General features: G+C 42.9%; 1 protein-coding gene across 1 annotated transcript in view; it reads right to left on the bottom strand.

Annotated features, from left to right (window-relative positions):
* The window catches only part of ANKRD13A (ankyrin repeat domain 13A), a 32,426-nt gene extending 18,769 nt beyond the window's left edge, over positions 1-13,657 (bottom strand). The window contains exons 1-3 of the mRNA XM_055322893.1: positions 13,279-13,657; positions 1,779-1,911; positions 867-991 (exon numbers count right to left, since the gene is read on the bottom strand). Coding sequence (XP_055178868.1) covers positions 867-991; positions 1,779-1,911; positions 13,279-13,374 — 354 coding nt within the window. The 5' untranslated portion in view covers positions 13,375-13,657. The remainder of the gene's footprint in view (positions 1-866; positions 992-1,778; positions 1,912-13,278) is intronic.
* Positions 13,658-13,984: the final 327 nt, after the last annotated feature.

Raw genomic sequence — 13,984 nt, 5'->3', positions numbered from 1 at the left:
AGAGACTATATATATGAAGAATGGCAACCAGCATGCAAAACAGTGAAAGCCTAGAAGCAAATTTTTATAAAAATGATCTCCAAAAAATAAAAATAAAAATAAATAAATAAAAAATAAATGATCTCCAAGTGTCACAAAGCCCATACACTTTAATTCATTGATAACGGTCTTTACCAGCCAAAAAACAATGTCTATAAATAAACTAAGCCAATGGATCAGAAGTCACAAAATCTAACAGCTAGGGTCAATAGGAATGGCAAGGAGAAAGTGCATACAAACTTCAGAGCCTCAGCAGGCCCTGGAAATCCCTGTACAGTAAGTAACCAATGCTCATAACAATTTCCTCAACATGACCTATGCTCAGGGGTGCCTGGGTGGCTCACTCAGGTAAGCGTTCAACTCTTGATTTTGGCTCAGGTCACGATCTCAGGGTTGTGAGATTAAACCCTGTGTTGGGCTTCAGGCTGGGTATGGAGCCTGCTAAAGATTCTCTCTCCCTCTGCCCCTCCCTCCATCCCCCTGCCCTCATAAGCCTGTGCAAACTCTCTCTCAAAACAAAAAGATGACCTCTGTAAAGAAGGCCACTGTTAAGAAAACAGGCACCTAGACAAATCAATTGTTTGATGTCCATTTGTCTTAAGTTATCATTTTTAAGCACAACTCAAAAAGGCAGGTCTACTGACCTAGAAACATAACTTGTGAAAGACCTCATACATTTAACAATAAGTAATAATGTTCTTTGGTACTAAACATATTGTATTTACAATTCATAAAACTCTTAGGAAGGTACACGTGGATGTCTATGTCTCCAGCTATGCTGTCAGCATTTAGCTCAAAATATGGCATTGCCACATTTTTTCGGATACCTCGAGAATCTTCTGGAGCAGTTCAGGAACTCCTTCAAGGGCCATGGATGTGTTGTGGTAGTCCCGATGTTGAAGAACAGTGTACACCATCTCGGGGTCACCAGTGCTTACAGCCTCATGTAAAACTGGAAACCAAAAAGGTGACATTTCATCACGCCATAGTCTCATGCTTTGACAAATTCATAAGCTAGTCTGAAGAGTCTGAGACCCAACATTTTCTTCAAAGAGGGAGTCCACCTTACTTTATGACCATAATTGCTTATCGCTAGCTCTTAACTGAGTGAAAAGAAAATATAGCACTCGTAGCCTCTTGATCAAACCAACTTCCATCCTCTCCCCACACCCCCTTTCTTACCACTGGTTCTGAAATCCTGACAGTGTCTTCAGAGAGCGGGCTTTACCTGTGTGATCACACAACTGTGGTTACATGTGGATGAGGCAGGTAGGGCTTATGTGTACCCTTGCTCAGCCAACATAGAATAACTGACCAATGGTAAGATAGCTTACAAGCAAGTGAAATGCCAGGATTTCACCAGAAAAGGCTACTTTTAGTCATACTTTTGTCTTGATTTTGCCTATCTCAACAGATTCACTGGAATTACCATCACATCCCTCAGGAGGAATCTGGCCTCCAAATTCATGTATGGTAGAAGGGTTTGCACTGAGAGCTGCTTTCTGGATAGGAGTCACCCTCCACTGAGGGCTGAGAGCCCAGGACACGGTTCGGACCATTGTGCTGCAGGTCAGCCAGTAGCCTCTGAGGCTCGCATCTCCTCACCTCAGCCCCTACTCCCAAGAGAGAAAGAGTCTTAAGATAAAGATAACTTGAGGACAATTATAATTGAGACTGACCTTTATTCAGAGAGAGAGAACAAAACAAAAGGCTTTCAGTTATTTTAAGAGTATACTTGCCTGTCCATCCCTCACGATTTTCTTTTGTAACATCTGCTTTATGTCGGAGCAACACTCTAGCAGATTCCAAATGTCCCAAAGAAACAGCAAGGTGCAGTAAGGTTCGACCTCGTGGATCCAGAGCCTCCACATTCTGTGAAGTAAACACTGGCATGTATATAATTGTATATATTACATCAAAACATGGAAGTGTGTGCGAGAGAGAAAATTTAGTATAAAAAATAGAAAATAGTATTTATACATTAATTACAGGAATATGTGGAAGAATGAATGTTTGCATGTGGGAGTGGTTGAAATATTAATTTGAGGGCTATAAATAAAGATGATAGTTATTGAGTTCCTTTTTCTATAAAGTTAAGTACCTAATAAATAACATTGGCTATAGGCCTCAGATCATCAGACATGTCCTATGCTCCCAGCAGCACTCAAATGAAGTCTAAATAAGGCCAGGGGCTTTCATGAATGCAACCACCCTGTGACACAGAACATGGGGGATTTCTCAAGCACTTATCAGCATTCAGGTCTAGAACAGGAAGTGGAAGACTTTAAGCAAAACTGAAAATACAGAAGATAATTGGGTCAGAATAAAATTACATTCTCTAGCTGGATTCCCACCAAAACGCCACTCTCATTACTGTATGCTGAGTTCCAAGTGCCCTGAAGTAGCAGCATCCACAGATCCTACAATGAGCATGATCTGCCAGATGTGTACGTGGACATATTTATAGATAAACATGAGAACAAACACATGCCATCTTGGTCCATTTCCCCTCAAAGGTTTTCTTCCCCATGCTAGACACAGCCATTTGGTTTTTACTCTTCATTCCTATTCCGACCCTTCTTCAGCCACCTGCACTGGGTGGAAAGCCAAGTGGCAGTTTCTCTGGCATGAGCTCAGTCTGAATGACTGAATGCTGCCTTCCTTCCAAAGATGACTCTGAACGTTCTTCCAAGGACACAATAAACTTTCATGGGACTTCTGGAATGTAAAACTTAAAAAAAAAACAAAAAACTTTTTAAGTGCTCAAACACTTCTTAGGAAATGTGCTTTCATCTTGATTTGAGATGCTAGTTATGGTGCAGGCATTAACTGCAGCCTCCAGAGATATCCAGAACATGCCATTTACTTGCCACAGGGGAGAAAGGTAAGCAGAACTAACAACTACTGCCCAACAGCTATTGAACCTCCATGTTTTGTGAAGTGCATCATGACTGCCATACAATGAAGATAGGAACTGTTCTCGAGGAATGACAACAGTGGCTGAAGACATTCTGCTAAGTGAGCACTTATCCTCCTGGACCAGTCCCAGGCCTCACTGTTCTCTCAGGCACTGGAATACCAATACATCTTTTGGAATGGGGCCCACACCACCTCCCAGGATTCCCTGGCTTTCCCTAAGGGTATGACTTGTCTGTCTCACCAGAGAGACTGAGAATTCCAAAGAGCTGGATCCAAGTCTCATATTTCCTAGCTCCTGCCACCCGGTCTCTAATTGGCATTAAATCATGATTTTTTAAAAGTAATCTAGGTTGCAGAAGGGGAGGGGGTAAGGAGATGGGGTAATTGAGTGACAGGCATTAAGGAGGGCACATGATGAGATGAGCACTGGGTGTTATACTATATATTGGCAAACTGAATTAAAATAAAATTTTAAAAATAAATAATCTAGCTAAAGACTTTTAACTGAGTTGAAGTTTAGCAGGAAACAAATAATTAGCAAATTCATTACCTCCTTACATATCTGTTACATAGACTGTTTCCTCACCTAACAAGTTCAGTCTATGGGAAAGGTGCTGGGTTTATTAGCACACTGCCTGACATAGAGGAGATGTTTAACAATATTTATCACACAAAAAAGGGGAAATTCTATTTAATGCAATTCACACCCCAGAAAGGGGTGTTAGAAGTAAACTAACATCTCAGACCAAGGACTGACACTCAAGCTCCTGAGCAAGCTCTAGATACGATGTGTAAAATCAAAGCCAGATACATTAAGTCGTTGACTTCTTCCTATTTTGGACCACAGGAAAAACTACATGTATGAACCAGACAGCAGCACATTTTGCATTGCTGATTGTAGCTCTTCAAGAGCATCCTGTGCCTCTTTCTCATTTGAAAAGAGAGAAGGGAGGGAGAATATTATATTATGGTGACTGGGATTAAAGACAGTGGGTGATTAAAGTGGAAATTAGCAAAACAGAGGATGACAAATCAATACAGAAAAAAAAATCAACAAAACTGAAAACTGGTTCTTGGTAAATATCAACAAAATTGACAAACTTTCAGCTAGATTGGCCAGGAAAAAAAATAAGATTCAAGTTATCAAAAGCAAGAGTGAAAGGGGGTATTACTACCAACTCTACAGAAATACAAAGTGTTTAAAAGGAACACTATAAAAAACTGTATGCCAACCAATGAGAGACTTAAATGAAAGGCACCGTATTCCTAGAGTCAAACTAGCAAAACTAACTTAAGAAAAAGTAGAAAATCTGAATAAATTTGTAACAAGTAGAGATTAAAATCAGTAATTTTTTAACTTTATAAAAAGCTCAGGCCTGATGGAGACACTGGTGAATTCTGCCAAATATTCAAAGAATTAAAATCAATTCTTCACAAACTCTTCCCCCAAAAAAATAATAGAAGATAAAGGAAAACTTCCCAACTCATTTTGTGAGCCCAGTATTATCCTGATAACACATTACAAAAAAGAAAACCATAAACCAATATCTCTAATGAATATAGATACAAAATCCTCAACAGTATATTGGCAAAACAAATTTAGCAACACATAAAAAGGGTTATTAAACACCAGGACCAAGTGAGATTTATCCCAAATGCAAAGATGGTTTTAATATCTGATAATTAAGGGCACTTGGGTGGCTCAATGGTTGAATGTCTGCCTTTGGCTCACATGGTGATCCCAGGGTCCTGGGAGGAGTTTCACATCAGGCTCCCCACAGGGACCCTGCTTCTCCCTCTGCCTATGTCTCTGCCTCTCTCTGTGTGTCTCCCATGAATGAATGAATGAATGAATAAATAAATAATCTTTAAAAATATATCTGATAATTAAGGTAACACATTATGTCAGTAGAATAAAATAAAATTAAAAACACATGATCATCTCAAAAGATGCATGCTGTGGTCTGAATGTGATCTAAATTCCTATGTTGAAATCCTAACTTTGAAAGATGATAGTATTAGGATTGGAGCCTTTGTGGAGTGCTTAGGGCATGAATGTGGGGCCCTCATGAATAGAACTAGTGCCTCAATAAAAGAGACCCCAGAGAGCTTGCTAGTCCCACTTCCACCATTTGAGGACATGGTTGGAAAGCTCCTGCTATGAACCAGGAAGAGAGCTCTCTCCAGCACATCAAATCTGCCAGCACCATTATCTTGGACTTAGAGCCTCCTGCACTGTAAGTAATAAATTTCTATTTTTTATAAACTACCCAGTCTACAGTATTTTGTCACAGCAGCCCAAACAAGACTACGACAATACAGAAAAAGCATTTTACGAAATCCAACACCCCTTCATGATACAAAATAAAAATAAAAAACAAGAAACAACAAATAGAAATAGAAGGGAATTTCCTCAAAGAGCATCCAACTATCAACACCCACAGCTAACATTATACTTAATGGTAAAAGACTGGATGCTTTCCCCCCAAGACAAGGAACAAGACAAGGATGTTCTCTTCTATCCCTTTTATTCAACACTGTACTAGACGTTCTAACCAGGACAATAAGGCAAGAAGATGAAAGAACAGGCATCCAGATTAGAAAGGAAGAAGTAAAACTATCTCTATTCATAGATGACACGATCTTACATATAGAAAATCCCAAGGTAGCCACTAAAAAATTAGAACAAAGGAATTCAGCAAGGTTGCAGGATACAAGATCAATATACAAAAACCAATTACATTTCTCAGAGAACTGGAGATTACCAGAGGGGAGGTGAGTGGGGAAATGAGTAAAACAGATAAAGAGGATTAAGAGATACAAACTTCTAGTTATAAAATACATTAAGGCACAGAGATGAAAAGTACAGCATAGGAAATATAGTCATAATATTGTAAATAACTTGTTTGGTGACAGATGATGACTATAATCATAGTGAGCACTGAATAATATATAGAACTGTGGAATCAATATGTAATACACCTGAAACTAACATAAGACTGTATGCTAATTATACTTCAATTTTTAAAAATGAAACAAAATAAATTGTATCTCTATACACATATAACCACTCAAAATTAAATTATGAAAATAATTCTGTTTACAATAGCATCAAAAAGAAGGGCAGCCCCAGTGGTGCAGCGGTTTAGCACCGCTTGCAGCCCGGGGTGTGATCCTGGAGACCCACAGGATTGAGTCCCACATAGGGCTTTCTGCATGGAGCCTGCTTCTCCCTCTCCCTGTGTCTCTGCCTCTCTCTTCGCTCTCTCTGAATGAATAAATAAATAAATCTTTAAAAAAAATATTTAGGAATAAATAACAGAAGTACAAAAACATATACTCTGAACTACAGTGCATTGTTGAAAGACATTAAGATCTAAATAAATGGACCATGTTCATGGTTCAGAAAACTTAATATTTAAGACGTCAATATTCCCCAAACTGAGCTACAGAGTCAATGTAATACTTATCAAAATTCTGGTGGCCTTTTGTGAATGGACAAGCTGATCCTAAAAATTCTTAAGTACAAGGAGACCAGCATAATCAAAACTATCTTGAAAAAGAGCAAAGTTTGAAGACTCACACTTAACAATTTCAAAACTTAACTATATACAAATCTACAGCAATCAAGACAGTGTGGTACTGGCATAAGGACAGACATGTAAATCAATAGAATACAATTTAGAATCCACAAAGAAACTTATACACTTATGGTCAATTGGTTTTTTTTTAATTAATTAATTTATTTATGATAGTCACAGAGAGAGAGAGAGAGAGAGAGAGGCAGAGACATAGGCAGAGGGAGAAGCAGGCTCCATGCACTGGGAGCCTGACGTGGGATTCCATCCCACGTCTCCAGGATCGCGCCCTGGGCCAAAGGCAGGCGCTAAACCGCTGCGCTACCCAGGGATCCCTGGTCAATTGGTTTTGAGCAAGGATGCCAAAATAATTCAGGGGGAAAGAATAATCTTATCAGCAAACGGTGCTTGAACAACTGGATATCCACATGTAAAAGAATGAAGTTTTAGATATACCATACATGAAAAATTAGCTCTAAAACGATCATAAACCCAAATGGAAGAGCTAAAACAATAAAACTCTTAAAACACAGAAGTTCACCTTTGTGACCTTGGGTCAGGCAAAACCATCTTAGATACAATACCAAAAGCATAAGAGACAAAAAAAAAAAAATATATATATATATATATATATATATATACACAGATAAACTGCACTTCATCAGAATTGAAAATGTTTACTTTACAAGATACCATAAGGAAAGTAAAAAGACATCCCACAGATGGTGAAAAAATATTTGCAAGTCATTTATCTGATAAGGGGCTAGTCAGTATCCAGAAAATATGAAGAACTTAAACTTCTGAAGAATAAAAAGACAACCCAATTTTTAAATGGGCAAAGGATTTGGAATAGACATTTCTTCAAAGAAGATATCCAATACAATAAGTACATGAAAAGAGGCTCAATTTCATTAATCACTAAGGAAATGTCAATCAAAACCACAATGAGATACCACTTCACATCCACTAGAATGACTACAACCAAAAAAACAACAAGCATGGACAAGGATGTAGAGAAACTGGAACCCTCATGCATTGCTGGTGGGAATGTAAAATGGTGCAGCCAATTTGAAAAATAGTTGCCAGGTCCTTCAAAAGTCAAACACAGACTAACCATATGACCCAGCAATTCTTCTCATGAGTATTTACCCAAGAGAAATAAAAACATACATCCTTATGAAAACTTGTATACAAATGTGCATAGCAGCATTATTCAGAGCCAAAAAGTGAGGTGGGCAGGGGGACAAATATCCATCAACTGGTAAATGGATAAACAAAATGTGGTACACCCAGACAATGGAATACTATTCAGCCATAAATAGGAAAAAAGTACTGATAGGTGCCACAGTGTGGATGAACCTCATGAACATGGTAAGTGAAAGAGGCCAGACACAAACGGCCACATATTGTAGGATTCCATTTATAGAAAATGTCCAGGATAGACAAATCTATAAGATGGCAAGTAGATTAGCGGTTGCCTGGGCTGAAGGGGTTGAGGGGAAATGAGGAGTGCCTACAGAGTACAGGGTTTCTTTCTGGGGAGATGAAATGTTATGGAATTTGCTGGTGCTGATGGTTGCACAACTCAGTGAAAACACTAAAAACTACTGAATGATATACTTTAATGGGTAAATTTTATGATTAGTGAATTATAGCTCAATAAAGATGTTTGAAAAAACCCACATATGTATGTGTTTTATGTAATACATAAAACGAATCTATCATCTATATACTGTTTGATGAGTTGCTTAACTTCTTCTGAGCTTCAGTTTGCTCCCTTGTAAACTGGGAACAATAAAAACACAGACCTTACAGAGTTCCTACAAGAATAAAGGCATAATACCTAACTAACGCTGTAAGAAGCACTAAAAAGAATTAGGTCGTATTATCCTACACCCACATTATGGAGTGTATATAAGCTATGACTTTCTTCCTAAAAGAGATTTGTTCAGATTTCATTTACAGTTAATAGTGGGGCTTAGGGTCTCCAACCAAGGACTTTAGTTCAGTGAGCAAAAGCTTTCAGAATAAAACTGGAATTCACACTGGAAGCTGATTTTAGTTTTTTCTTTGTTTCTTCAGTCATGAACTGTACCAAATCAAAAATACTCCTTTAAACTATAATAGTGCCCCCCCCAGAAAAGAAAAGCTATGAGATTTCTGCACGTCCCCATACTCATTGGTAATTTAAGCCCCTAGGGTTTGCTTGCTCAAAGCCTTGTTTACATCCTGCTGTCCTCCAGAGGTGGTAAAGGCCAAGCTTTGAGTGCAGGCTGCAGAGCCAGACAACAGGCCCACTTCCAGGACCCTGAAGAGCACGCATTACTCAAGCCTTCTGCACCTTGGTCCTCAGTTCGATGGGAGTGCTTCATCAACTATCACAGTTCCCTGGTTGGGGGCCTCCAGCAAGAGGCTGCTAACTGGCCTTCCATTCTCTCCAGAGTCCACCCTCATTCCTGTGCATCTCAGGCTGCCCTGGTCCTCTGTAGCTGTGGCCCAAACTGACTCCCCCACCCCAAGTCAGGTGGGCAATGGTATCTGTAGGCATAGTTCCCTCAAGTGAGCCTGAGCCTCCAAGGGCCAAGGCGGAGCACCTGAGAGCAGGCTCTAGCTCCTCATCTTGAATGCTTGGCCCCTGGCTCCTGGTAGGCCTCCAGCCAACAGATACCAACCTGAATGTGTGCCCAGTGCCTCACTCGGCCTGCTGGAGACTGGGGCATGAGCACAGCGTGGCTCCCCATCAAGCTCTGAGGACTGCAGCTGTCTAAAACATCCTCTTCCTCTTGCCCTGATGGTGTACTTTTACCTGATGACTTCCTCACTAGGGGCTGGCCCTAGAGTCAGGCCTCATCTGCCACCCTGCACCCTACTTGGTCCTGGGCTTCCCCCCATCTAAGGTGCACTCACCTTTGCATATGTCCCCTTAAGTGTTCATTCATTCTCCCAGCATCTGTAAGGCCAGACATGTTTAATAGACCTCTCTAGCTAAATGACAAACAACAGAACCATGACACAAATCATTTCCACTGCACCTACTTCAAGGCCCCACTGAATATTAAAGACAGTAGAGCTGATGCGTTAAGAGGCACTTAATAAAGTGCCTCTGCTGAGCCAACATGGAAAGCTCGAAACAACTGCAGAGTTGGCAAACTCCACACTCCAGCTCTCAGCAAGACCTTGGGGTGGGGGCTGACTCACACACACTCAGAAACGTATCCTATCCTCTTCATCTGGATAAATCTGATTCTTTCTGTGCTGTTGTTCCTAGGACAAAATACAATTCTTACAGCTTACCAGTGGGCCTGTTTCGAGTCTCACTCGTGGGATGGAAGGAATGAAGGAAGAGACAGCAGAAGCTTACTACTGGCCAATAAATTGCTAAATGAAACAGCTGGTTGTATTGCTGGGGTGATAGGAATTTTTTGTTTTTCACTATGCAGCCAATACATGTTCCTTGCAGTAAAATTGGAGCATACATAAAAGAAACTGAAAGCCCAGGAAGATTATAATAATAACAGCAGCAATGATGATAAATGGGATTATTCTCAGTTACTATGTGCCTGCACATTCAGATCTGTTCTCTGCCTTATCTTCCACAATTCTGAACTGGAGGGACTCTTACAAAAAGAAGCAAAGAAAGGGTTTAAGCATACAGCATTACGGCAGAGTCCGACTTTCTGGGTTCACACCCTGATTCAGCCACTGGCAAAGCATGCAACTAAGCCTCTCTCCACCTTATCTGGTTTCCTTATCTGTAAAACGGGAATCATAACACCATTCACTCCAGGGCACTGGTATGAGAATTAAATCTAAAATTGCATATAAAGCATTTCAGCACAATGCCTGACAAAACAGTAGGCTTTCAGTGCTACTCTCCCTATTTTTACAGATGATAAAAGAATTCACCAAGGGTAAATAACTTGCCCAAGCTCACAACATAATCAGTATTAGCGCTAGCCACTAACCCAACTGCCTCCAAGTCAGAGATGTATGTATATGTTTCATAATCAAGAGGATCTTGATAAATATGAAAGCAACAAAATATTTCCGGCCACATATTTTAATATCAATGATCAACTTAACCCTGAACCAGTTACATAACTTGCAGGGTGCAGTGAAAAATGAAAATGCAAGTCTCCTTGTTAAAAAAAGAAAAAAAAATTAAGAATTTCAAAATGGTACGGGTGCTGGGTAGCTCTGTTGGGTAAAGGTCCAACTCTTGATTTCAGCACAGGTCATGATCTCAGGGTTGTGAGATCTAGTCCGGCTCGGTGCTCAGCAGGGAGTCTGCTCAAGATTCTCTCCCTCTGTTCCTTCCCGTGTTGTCTTGCTCTTGCTCCCACACTCGTTCTTTCTCTATCTTAAATAAATAAATAAATCTTTAAAAAAAAATTCCAAGACGGTGACAGCAGAGCATTACACCAAGTACACCCCTTCTGAGCACAGGCAGCATGCCCTTGAAGCCAGCCCCATCTCTACCCCTTCAATGGCCAAGTTTCAGGATTCAGATTGGATTATGTGGTCACACAACAGTCAACCTTTCACGGCGAAGATGTTCTTTACGAATACACCTCAACTACTTCTTACTCAGAGGGGACTGGTATGCTATGAAATAATCTACAGGAATAACCAATAACAAAGTCAAAACCAAGTAATTAGCAAGAATGAACATTCTTTCTTTGACCCCCTTGACAGTAAAAGTGTGAAGGATCAATTTACTCCAGGAAAATCTGCTGCAGAATTATAATTCTCTGATCACAAATATCCTTAATGGTTTTCAAGGTAAAAAGGCACAGAGAACTTCCAATGAACACTTTCATTACAGCTTACAGGAAAAAGGAGAGAATACAACTATGCCACATCTTAGATTGCAAACCAAGACCGTGTTCTTATCTTCTCCTTATAGAAAAACTGCACCTCATTCAAGCTCTTTTCTTCACCCTCGATGAATAGAAAGCCTGCTGTTTTCAGAAATCAGTATTGAAAGAGTCTGTGGCTTAATGATGGCAATAAACTTCTCTATCAAAAGGGACTTAATTCTGTGACTTTCTTTGTACTTTATCTCAATATTTCATAAGAAGCTGGGGCAGCCCAGATACTGAGGAAGTGCAGATGCACAGCACAGCAGGATTGTCTGGTCATTTTTCAAGTGTCCAAGATGAGAACACTTAGAGCTAAGAGCAAAATGATGGAGGATTCCCCTCTGCACCACATCTAATAACAGAAAGCGAATGAAATCACCAGGTATACTGGTACACCTAATAGTGAATCATCTACTCTGGGGGCGTGATCTAATTAAGACCAATGACTCCTACAATAAAAGTTTATTCTGTCTGGACAGAGGATTTAAATGAAAAAAGAGCAACTCCTGACTCCCAGCAAGTGCTCAACAATTTTTTTTACATAGCAGGGTGCAAGAACACACTCACTTAGCAGTAACCAGTCACCAAACAGGGTGTTGCTGACCTTGCTCAATTTTTGCCAACCAAAAGTGCTCCTTTTTCTCTAAAATTTCTTGACAATTATAGTATCGATTTTGAGCCATTCAAAAATAGACTTCAGGGGCTGAAGTTGGCCCTGGGTGGCTCAGTTGGTTAAGTATCTGCCTTCAGCTCAGGTCATGATCCTGAGGTCCTGGGATGGAGCCCATGGTGGGCCCCCGGCTCAGCAGGGAGTCTGCTTCTCTCTGCCCCTCTCCCTGCTCGTGCTCTCTCTCCTCTCTCAAATAAATAAATAAAATCTTGAAGAAAAAAAAAATCAGGACTTCAAAGTCAACAAGAATTACACCAAATAATTACAAATCCTTATCCTAATTGCTAAGTGTGTTAGCTTATAACTTGAGGGCACCAATAACTCCCAGAATTGTTAAGATGCCTTTAAAAGCAGGGTTTCTCAAGCAGAACACTACTGACGTCTTGAGCCAGGTAATCCTGTTGTTGAGAGCTGTCTTGTGCACTGTAGGATGGTGAGCAACATCCCTGGCCTCACGATAGTACCCATTCCCCACTGGTAACCACTAAAACTGTCTCCAAGCATTACCACGGGGGGGGGGGGGCGGGGGTAGGGAGGTGTACATCAAAAATCACCTCCAACTGAGATCCACCGCTTTAAAAAGATGGCAACAAATCAATGACAAGGAATCAAGGCACTTAAGGACAGAAAGAGGTTTTAAGGATCCTGGGCACCAGTGATTCTCAAAACTTTGGTATGTATCAGCCTCCCTAAGGCCACAGAGGGAAAATGCCTTGCCCAAGGTCACAGGGCGAGTTAGAACCTGGGCTCAAACCCAACCAAGCCCTTCCTGACAAAAGGGCTGGGTGGGGTGAGCGGCGTGTGCTGTTCTCACCTCTTTGGGAGAGGCCGTCGAGCCTAATTGGTTCAGGGAGTGCACTCTGGAACCAGCCGGCCAGAGTTAAAGCCCCGACTCGGTACGTATTAGGGAGGAGATGTTGCGCAAGGCAGATAACCTCTGAGAGCCTCAGTTTCCTTCTCCGGCAAATGTAAAAACAACAGTACCCACCTCCTAGGACGGTTGTAAAAGCTAAAAGACGCACTGTCCACCAAAGCCCCGGCACAGGGCCTGGCGCGCCGTCAGCACTCCGATACACGTCCTCTAATCAATACCGTCCCACGGCTGCAGGGCCCCGGAGGCAGAGGGCTGCAGAGGGCTGCAGATGGGCTCAGCCGTGGGGGCTCAGCGACCCCCCGCCCCGCCCCGCCCCGCCCCGCCCCCGCCCCTCACCTGGCCCCGCAGCTCCTGCTCCAGCTGCCGGTAGTCGTTGTTCCAGACCAGGAGGTGCAAGGGAAAGTGGCCGCTGCTGTCGCGGGCCGAGGACATGGCGAAAACGCCGCCGCCAGGCCCTCGCCGCCCGCTCGCCAAGCCTCAGCCCCGGCGGGGTCTCCGGCGCCCGCCTGCCCGCCCGCCAGGAGGCCGGCGAGAGAGAGAGCACCAAGCGGGCGAGCGAGCGAGCGAGCCAGCGAGCGACGGGCGCGGTAGGGCGGTAGGCGGCGGGGCGGCCTACGGGCCGGGGGCGGGGCGCGCGGGAGGTCGGGGGTCGCGGGCCGGGTCGGGGTCGGGGACCGGGTCGGCCGCGCCCACCCCGCGCCCCGCCGAGCTCCCGCCCGCGCTGACAGCTCCCGAACCGACTTCTGCGGGCCGAACTGCCCCAAACAGGGAAGTGCGCGGGGCGAACCACCGCACGCCGCGGCGGGGGAGGCGAGGCCAGCCACCCGGCCCGGGGCCGGCCCGATCCCGCCCGCCCCCGCCTACACACCGGGACACACAGAGCCAGCCCAAAACAGAGCTAAGGCCCTCGCCTTGACCCCGGGACCTCTACCCTCAAACCTCGGCCTGCCCGTCACCAGCCGCTTCCCCCCTGCTCCAGCGATCTCACATGGTTCAGTCCACAACTGGGCCTGTTCCATACGCTCGGCCTTCAGGGGGAGGC

The sequence above is a fragment of the Nyctereutes procyonoides genome, unplaced genomic scaffold (genome assembly GCF_905146905.1).
Source record: "Nyctereutes procyonoides isolate TBG_1078 unplaced genomic scaffold, NYPRO_anot_genome, whole genome shotgun sequence".
Taxonomy (NCBI): domain Eukaryota; kingdom Metazoa; phylum Chordata; class Mammalia; order Carnivora; family Canidae; genus Nyctereutes; species Nyctereutes procyonoides.
This window is presented reverse-complemented; position numbering and strand designations above follow the sequence as displayed.